The 9,966-nt window shown below is 38.0% G+C and overlaps 1 protein-coding gene across 2 annotated transcripts in view; it reads left to right on the top strand.

Annotated features, from left to right (window-relative positions):
• Positions 1-639: 639 nt before the first annotated feature.
• Positions 640-9,966, top strand: part of ATL1 (atlastin GTPase 1) — an 80,181-nt gene continuing 70,854 nt past the window's right edge. For both annotated transcript variants that reach the window (XM_007446610.1, XM_007446609.1), the window contains exon 1: positions 640-900. In XM_007446610.1, coding sequence (XP_007446672.1) covers positions 867-900 — 34 coding nt within the window. In that variant the 5' untranslated portion in view covers positions 640-866. The remainder of the gene's footprint in view (positions 901-9,966) is intronic.

Raw genomic sequence — 9,966 nt, 5'->3', positions numbered from 1 at the left:
GGGAAAGAGGAAGAAACCAGTGAAAAGGGAGAGATTGAGAATTTCTTTTTTAAGTATTTACTGCCTTTTGCTTTCAAAATTGTCTGCAACCTTTGTTACTGCCAAGGCTCTTCCAGACAATGTAGTATGACTTTACTTAGAATATTTGTCAGTATAACGCCAGGTGATATCTCTGCGAATGTAGTGGGAAATTTTGCCCACTAGAATGGAGTTACTTACAGATTATTGTGAATCTCCAGCTTTCATTTATCTTGATCTTAATCTAAATTTGCTATCCTAATTTTAAGACAGGCCTGTTCAGTATACAGGTACAAAAATGCATGATACCCTCTTTACTAATGTGACCTTGCTTTTAAGTTAGGGGGGAAATGGTACCTGGTAGATAAACGCAGATTTTTAAAATTTCTCTGGCTATGTAAATGTTGCCAGCATGTTTCTACTAATATGTAACTGGTCTAGGAAACAGGTATTTGAACATACAGAATCATGCAGTATATTGGTTTGTGTTATTTCTGACTGTATAATGCTGTTAAATTGAGAGTGTGTAAGGGGGTGCTATTTATTTGTATGTTTTTTCCATCGAAAATGTTGCAGTACATTGTCTGTCACTGTCTTCAGGCTCTGGGGGTGGGCTGAGGTAGGGAGGGTGTGACGCTGGTATTTGTGTGAACTTGGGCTTGTGATGCTGAGCTTGGTTCATCCCTTTCTCCTCCCCACTCCTTCCCACCAGCGCCACAGCAACATCCTCAGAGTCTGAGTGAACTGCGCCCAGCGCGGGCACAGAGCCTCCCACCGCCAGCAACCTGCGGCCGGGAGAGGAGCGAGCGCCGTGACAGCGCCCCACCGCCACCAGTCCCAGGACCACCATGGCCAAGAACCGCAGGGACAGAAACAGCTGGGGTGAGTAGCGCATGGTGACTTCTGCAGCCTGCACGGGGACGGGCCCTCCGCCTTCTGCCTCTGGAGACGAGGAGGGCCAAGGGCTGCTCGGCGCCAGCATCCAGGGCTGGGAGATGGCCACCGCCGAGCGGCTCCCTGTCGGGCGGGAGGAACGGTGGCCGAGCGGGACCCATGGAACCGGCATCTGGCTGTGGGGCGAAGGGGCGAAGGCTGCAGCCAAGCGCAGGCCGGAGACTCCCGCTTCTCCCCACCCTTCCCCCCCCTGTCCTCCTCCTCCCAGCATTTGGACAGCACCCACCCGGTCGCCTCCGGGGGATTCGCCGGTTCCGCTTTAGCGAAAGGAGGTGGGCAGGAAGGGCGAGGGTGGTGGGCAGGGGGCGGTGGTTACAGGAGAGGGGCGGAGATCGCCCACCCCTTCCCCACGAGCTGCGGGCTCCCCGGCCTTGCAGGGCTCGGACTCCTGGCTGGCGGGCAGGCTGGTAGGCAGCGTTGGAACAATGAGGCGGAGCGCGCCGGGCCCAGGTCTGACCTTTGCCAACCCGAGCGACGCCTGAGAAGGGGTGCCGCTTGGGAATCCCCTAAGGCTGCGGTACTCATTTTCATCTGGGGGATGGGTGGGGAATTTGGGAAGAAGGGGAGCAAAGTTGTGGTTTCCAGCCTTCCGCCCCACCCCGACCTGGTACCCCATTCAGGCCAGCCCTAAGGGTGGCATTGTTCTCAGATTTTACCTTTTGGCGATGCAGGGCTCATGATTCAGCATCAGGCCGAGGGGAGGGGGAAGGAGAGGCTAGGCCCAGGGGGTTCACGCCGCGAGTGGGAGGGCGGTGCTCACGCAGGCGGAGAAGAGAGGGCGCAGTGATGCAGGAGAAATCGCAGCCCCGCCCGCTCTGCTGCTCCAGACTGGGTGCGGACGGACGGTTAGTGTGGGCAGGTTGGGCGTCTTTTTCCTCTTTGGGCTCCCGACTTCTTCCAGCCACAGTGAACCCACTGCCATCTTAGGGCATTTTATTATCTGCACCAGAGCAGATCTCAGACCAGTGTGGCTTAGTGGGCAGAAAAGTAGTTTGTTCATTAGCTTTGAATTGTTATCTGGAAAGTTTACAGGCACTAGGAGTTCAGGGCTCCTTGATTGACTCTCTTCCGTGTCTCAGTGAGATCTCTTCTATAACTGTCCATCAGATTGAGAGGTATAAATTTTAATTAGTTATTTTGGTTATCTTTTATGAAAATTGATTATCTTTTATCAAAAGATCATATTTTTCCTTGCTTCTGATTGGTCACAGGACCAGCTTAACTCCCAAGTAGGCAAAGTCTACATTTGAGAGATTATCCAAGGTTTATGGTAGATGCGGGGAGTTGGAGCAGGGAGGTCTGTCTTTAGTTGTCCGAGTTCAAGAGAAATTGGTTCCATTTTCTGATATCACCAAATCCCAATTTTAGTAGGCATGACTACTGCAATAACACCGTTTTGTTTGCTTCTTCTGAAATATGGGTAAACTTTTTCAGAGTGTCCCCTTTCCGTCCTTTCCCTTGGCGTCCAGAATAGGAGTTTCTTGAATAGTCACAGTTAAGGTGTGTATGTTCAAGTCAATTTTGGTCTTAATCTCTGTGCACTGTTGACTCAACCCTGTTAAGAGACAGGCATGTGAAAATTTATTCTGACGATTAAAATTTTTCTCCTTCACGAAGCTTTGGATCATTATTTTTCAGTATTGCCTTTGGTTACAAATTTCTTATGTAATGGAGGTTTTTTCTTTCTTGAGAATGTGGTTCTCAAATGGGATTTGCATAAAAATCACACTGGGAACTTATTAGAAATGCAGATTCCCACATCTTCCAGCCAGAGCTTTTGCCTCAATACATCTGAAATAAGGTCTAGGAATCTGCCTTTTATTAGCATTTTAGGTGATTGAGAAGCAGATCATCTTTGGATGTTACCTTCAGAAACACTGTCTTATTTACATTTGATAGAAACGTATTCTAGGCAGTTTACCCAGAAGTCATGAAAAGAGTTTTGGGTCAAGTGATGAATTAAGAAAAGAAATACCACAGTTACTATGTGTTCACTAGAAACTTCACAGAAAAGAAATAGTGGAATTGTGGGGTCTTATCTTGATGTTCTATGGAAATGCTTTACTACTCATATTTTTCTTTGCTGTAAAGTGTATATGACATAAATGACTTAGAAAATGTAGCATATGGAGTAGGACATAGTAGAAGTTTTTGGCAAAGATGTTAGCCATGTCTGTCTTGATTCCATTTTATTACCAGCATCTAGTACAATGCCTAACATGTAATAGGCATTTAATAATAACAACTAACATCACTGAGCTAATATCATATGAAGTAGGTATTATAATCCTCATTTTACATATTAAAAGGTAAATAATAGAGCTAGGACTACAACTCTGGCAGTTTGACTTGATTCTTTTGCCATCACCAGTATTTTGTTGAATGGATAATACTTTCTGCATTGTTTAGAACTATAGTTTTCAAGACACATTCAGCTGCATTATTGCATTTGATCTTTAGCCTCCTAAGTTGTCAAGACATATTCCCTGTTTGCAGATGAAAAAACTGAGTCTCAGGTAGGTTAAATAACTTGGTGAAAGTCACATAGTATTTAATAAGTTAAAGGACTGAAGTTAGAACCTAGAGTTGTCTTCTAATTTATTTTCTATAACATAATGCTATGGAATGTTTTTATGTTTAATGGGGCATGGTGTGAGGTTAATAGAGAAAACAGGCCCTCATAGAAGGCAGAGGTCTCTGATGAGAAAAAAACTCAGGTGATAGCTTAGAAAGGAAGACAGTAAACTGACCTTATCATCTAGCTAAATACATATTTTTCAGACAAGTTAGAAATCAAAGGGCAGAGGGGAAAGCTAAACTATCCAGAATTGGAAAATACAGGATTTCCAAGAAAAGTGCAAGCGAGATACTTGCAAAATTTGTAAGGGGCACCTGAAAGTTCAGATAAGGGCCCTATAGGACCAATAACAGGTATTATTTTTATGTGAGTGGTCAGAGAGCTGTTAGGTCCTACAGGGGCCATGGAAGCTAGAAAACAGAAAAGCATCTCTGCTGACACCCAGAGTTGGGTGGTGTTTGAGGATCATACCCATACATACAACTGGGAAGCAAATCTGTGCTTCCAAAACTGAGAATCCCACCACCTGTACCTGAATCTACACTGAACTAGAAGTTTGAATAAATTTAAGCATTTAAAAGTCAATTCTTGGGCTTCCCTGGTGGCGCAGTGGTTGAGAGTCCGCCTGCCGATGCAGGGGACACGGGTTCGTGCCCCAGTCCAGGAAGATCCCACATGCTGCGGAGTGGCTAGGCCCGTGAGCCATGGCCGCTGAGCCTGCACATCTGGAGCCTGTGCTCCGCAACGGGAGAGGCCACAGCAGTGAGAGGCCCGCGTACCGAAGGGGAAAAAAAAAAAAAGTCAATTCTTAAAAGGTAGGCATTATTATCCTTATTTTAATATATAAGGAATCTGACATACAGAGAGTATAACTTCCCGGAGGTTTGATAATTTATGTTATAGACCTAGGATTTAAATTTAGAGTTGTTTGTTTACCTGGTCCATGTGGTGAGGACAAGGAATTAAAATAGAATCCAATAGGTGCCACAACAAGCCTGTCTAGGCTTAAGCTGGTATGAGAAATCAATGCTCTATAAACTTGATCGCTTTGGACTAGAAAAGAAGGCAAAGAATATGCTAGTATGGAAGACAAAGGAGACAGATGAATATCAGAAACAGTAGCCCAGAAAGCAGTCTTTGAATGTTGGGCTTAGAGTTTAAGTACTCCCAGAAACAAAACAGAAGTGTACCCGTTTTTATTTATTTGTTTTTGTTAATCACAGTTGCTTAAAAACTTGGGATGCCACCTGGTAATTTGAGTTTTCAGCAATGTAACAGAAACTGTTGGTGCAATATTGCTTTAGAAGAAGAATATTTGCACTAAAGTGTCAGCTTTTCCTGCCCCTTAAAAAAAAACTCTTAGCTTCACAGTAAGTGTAGGAAACATCTATTTGTTGAAAAGGCATTTGCTGAAAATTAATTTTTAGGTTTCTGTTTTTGTTTTTTGAGGAAAGGTTAAAAACAATCTTGATTATAGTAATCCCCTGATCTTTCTTTTCCAATTGTCTGTTTTCCTTGGAATGAGACCCTTTATCCCTTTGTACTTGCCTCATTTTCTATATATCTTTTCCTCCTGAAACAAAATAAAATTTCTATTGGGTCATATATGTACTTACCCTACAGACTCTTCCCTCCACATTATTCTAATTTAATTTGCCTTCCCTACATATTTTTTCATATATTTTTCATATATATATATTTTATACTTCATATCTGTTTACCTTGTCTTGATGGCTCTTGGGTTATATCTTTCCTCCATTTCAAACTCTGTAGCCTTTATTATCTTTAGAAACCAGTGACTAGACTGTAAGTGTAACCTGTGATCATCAGGAAAATGATTTACTGTGAGAAACTTTAGTCATAAAAAATAGTTGCATATTTTTAAAGTTGGAGGCTCTTTTACATAAAAATTATTCTATAAAATGTCTATATATACAAAAAAAACACAGATGTTCAATTTTAAAAAGTATAATAATGAGCACCTGTATCCCCACTCCCCAGCTGAAAAAATAGAACTTTATCAATATTTTGACACTGCTTGTGTGCCTCTCCTTTATGGCAACATCTCGTTATAAATACTTTCATAAATTTGGTGTTTCTCATTTCCTGATCACTTTATATATATTATATATATATATGTATGTGTGTATATATGTAACATATATTACTAAATTATATATTATTTAGTTTTACATTTTTAAGAACCTAAAATAAATGGAATCTAGCATATACATTTTTCCACAAAGTATTTTGTTTACTTATAATACCCACACTTGGTATTATAATAGATGTGAAATGATATCTCACTATGGTTTAAATCTGTGTTTTACTGATTACCAATGAGGTGTGGGTATATTTTCATACATTTATTAACCATTACTATTTCCTACTCTGCCTATTTGCCCTTTGCTGATCTTTTGTCAGGTTATTTGTCCTTTGCTACTTTGTGATGTGACTTTGCTCTCTTGATGGTATATTTTAGTAAACAGAAATTTTATATTTAAAATAGTTAATTTAATATTTTCCTTTATGGTTTGTGCTCTTTGTATTTTAAGAAATCTTCCTCTACCTCAAAGTTATAAAATTTTCTCCTATAATATTTGGTTTTAAAATTTTGCATGTCTCTTTTTCTCATTTTTTAAAAATTGTGGTAAAATACACATAAAATTTACCATCTTAACCATTTTTAGGTGTGCAGCTCAGTAGTGCTAAGTACATCATGTTGTTGTACAACCACCACTACCATCCATCTCCAGAATTCTTTTCATCTTGCAAAGCATCTGTACCCATTAAACACTAACTCCCTATTCCCTCCTCCACCAGCCCCTGGCAGCCATCATTCTGCTTTCTGCCTCTGTGATATTGACTGCTCTAAGTATCTCATATAAGTGGAATCAAGTATTTGTCTTTTTATGACTGGCTTATTTCACTTAGCATAGAATCCTTAAGTTTCATCCATGTTGTAGCATATGTCAGAATTTTCTTCCTTTTTAAAACTGAGTAACATTTCATTGACTGTATATACCACATTTTGCTTATCCTCCGTCAATAAACACTTATGTTGCTTCCACATTTTGGCATCTGTAAATAACGCTCTTGTGAACATGGGTGTTTGAAACCTGCTTTCAATTCTTTGGGTATATACCTAGAAGTAGAACTGCTGAGACCTGCTTTCAATTCTTTGGGTATATACCTAGAAGTAGAACCGCTGAATCATATAGTAGTTATAGTTTTAATTTTTTGAGGAGCTGTCATACTGTATTCCACAGTGGCTGTACCATTTTACTTTCCCATTAATAGTGCACAGAGGTTATAATTCCTCTACATCCTCACCAGCACTTGTTCTTTTCTGTTTTCTTGAATAGTAGCCATCCTGATAGGTGTGAGGTGGTATCTCATTGTAGTTTTTATTTGCATTTCATTTCCTAATTTCTCTTGTTTATTTCTTCTTTGATTCATTGGATGTTTATGAGTGTGCTGCTGAATTTCCACAGATTTGTGAATTTTCCAGTTTTACTTCTGTTACTCATCTCTAACTTCATTCCACTGTGGGTTACAGAAGATATTTTTTATATGATATCTATCTTTTAAAAATCCACTGAGACTTCATTTGTGGTCTAGCATATGATCTTGTGGTCTAGCATATGATCTATCCTAGAGAATTTCGTATATATACTTGAGAAGAATGTGTATTCTGTTGTTGGGTAGAATGTTCTATATAAGTCTGTTAGACCTAGTTGATTTACCGTGTTGTTCAGATTCTCCGTTTCCTTGCCTATCTTCTGTTTGATTGTTCTATCCATTATGAGTGTGGGGTATTGAAGTCTCCAACCTAACACTTCACGTATTTTGATGGCCTGTTATTAAATGTATAAATGTTTATAATTGTTGTATCTTCTTGATGCATTGAACCTTTATTAATATATAATGTCCCTCTTTGTTTCAACTTTTTGAGTAAAAGTCTATTTTGTCCGCGTATTAATATAACCACTCCTGTTCTCCTTTGCTTACCATTAGAATTGGAATATCTTTTTCCATCCTTTCACTTTCAACCTGTTTGTGTCTTTGGATCCAAAGTGAATCTCTTGTAGACAACATGTAGCTGGATCATATTTTTTTTAATTCATTATACCAGTCTCTGTCTTTTGATTAGAGAGCTTAATCCATTTACATTAATGTAACTTACTGATAAGGAGGGATTTACTTCTGTCATTTTGCTATTTATTTTCTATATGCCTTATAGCTTTTTTTGTTCTTTATTCTTGGCTTTTGGCTTTCAAGTTCTTTGGAAAGCCCAGTTGGGATTTTTTAAATTAAAATTGCATCCAATTTGTAGATTAGTTTGATAGAATCAAGATTTTTACTATATTAAATATTCCCATCCGTGTACATGGCATATTCCTTCATTTATTTAACTTTTGTTTCTTGATGTCTTGCAGTAGTTTAAAAACTCTCCTTGAATGGCCTGCTTATCATTTGTTAGTTTTGCTCTTATGTTCCTTACATTTTTCGTTGTTATGATATTTTCCCCTATTACAATCATCCCTCAGTATCTGTGGGGGATTCATTCCAGGACCTTCTGCAGATGCCAAAACTGACAGATGCTCAAGTCCTATAGTCTGCCCTTCGTATTTGTGGGTTCTGCTTAGGCAGAGTCAGCCAACCACGAATTGTAAACATAGTGTATGATTCACAGTTGGTTGAATCCACTGATGCAGAACCTGCCAGTATGGAGGGCCAACTGTGTATTTATTGAAAAAAATCCACGTGTAAGTGGACCTGTGCAATTCAAACCTGTGTTGTTCAAGATATATATATATATATATATATATTTGGCTATTAATAGTATATAGTATATAAAATGCAGTCGGCTCTTACATATTTATCTTATATCTAGGAACCTTATTAAACTGTCTTATTAATTCAGCTAATTAGGGTTTTCTACATAAAGAAACCTATCATCTGCAGTAGTTATTGCTTTGTTCATTCCTTTTAATCTTTGTCTTTTATGTCTTTTTCCTGTCTTAATCAGATTAAGAATGTTCTCCTTTATTCCTAAGTAATATATTTTTTAAATCATCACTGCATATTGAATTATAATAACTGCTTTTTCTGTAATTATTGAAATAATCATATGGCTTTTATTCTTTAATTTTTTAATGTGTTTAATTATAAGATCTTCTTTGTTGAAGTGATCTTGCATTCCTGGAATAAACCGAGGCTAGACATACTGTATTACCTTTTTAAATACATTGCTGGATTTGCTAATCTTTTAAAGATATTTCCAAGCATGTTTACAACTAATTTTCTTTTTTTATACTTTCCTTTTCTGACTTTGGTATCAAGGTTATATTAACTTTATAAAATGAGTGGGGGGAAATTTTTTTTCTTTTCTTTTTGATTCTCTAGAAGTGTTTATATGAGATTAGAATGATCCAGTGTGGGAAAACTAGTCTATGAAACCATCTGGACCTCCTGTCTTCTTTTAGTAAGATTTTGAACTATTGATTCAACTTCTATATTGGTTATAGAACAATTAAAGCTTTCTATTTCTTCTTGAGTCAGATTTAGTAATTTATATTTTTCTTAGAATTTTTCCATTTTGTCAACTTGGCATGAGATTGTTCTTAATTTTCTATTATTTTCTCTGCTGAATTTTATCTGTATCTTCCTTATTATATCTTTTATTGTTAATCTCTCCTTTTTCTCTTTTATATTTACCTAATTTCTGTGCATCTCTATCATTTCCTTCTTGTACTTTCTTTGGTTTCATTCTATATTCTCTTTTTAACTTAAAAAAAAAGTTGGATACTGAGCTCATTTATTTTGAGCTTGCCTTCTTTTTCTAATATATGCATTTAGGGCTATAGGTTTTCTCTAAATATCAATTTTGCTGTATCCTATATGTGTTGATATGCAGTAGATTCAATCTCAATCAGTTTGAATTATTTTAAATGTCCACAATGATTTCTTTCTTTACCTGTGAATATACAGAAAGTATGGATTTCTAAATTATATTTTTGTTGATATTGATTTCATACTTAATTTTATTCTAGTCAGAGAATATGTTGTACAGTAGCACCATTTTCTATGCTGATAGAAATGTTCTGTATCTATACTGTTCAATATGTTAGCCTCTAGCCATGTGTCTTTTGGGCATTTGAAGTATGGCCAGTGAGAATGAGGACCAAACACTTAATTTTATTTAATTTTAATTAATTTGAACAGCCACATGTGGCTAGTGGCTGCAATATTGGGAAGTTCAGGTTTATAGAATACCTGGTGTGAACTTTGTTGAAACTTGTTTTATGTCCTACGACGTGTTTAATTTTTTACACATATTCCATGTAGGTTTGAAAAGCACTTTTTGTTTACTAATTTTTTTTTTTTTTTTTTTTTTTTGTACGCGGGCCCCT

The sequence above is a fragment of the Lipotes vexillifer genome, unplaced genomic scaffold, assembly GCF_000442215.2.
Source record: "Lipotes vexillifer unplaced genomic scaffold, Lipotes_vexillifer_v1.1 scaffold124, whole genome shotgun sequence".
In the NCBI taxonomy this organism is placed as follows: domain Eukaryota; kingdom Metazoa; phylum Chordata; class Mammalia; order Artiodactyla; family Lipotidae; genus Lipotes; species Lipotes vexillifer.
This window is presented reverse-complemented; position numbering and strand designations above follow the sequence as displayed.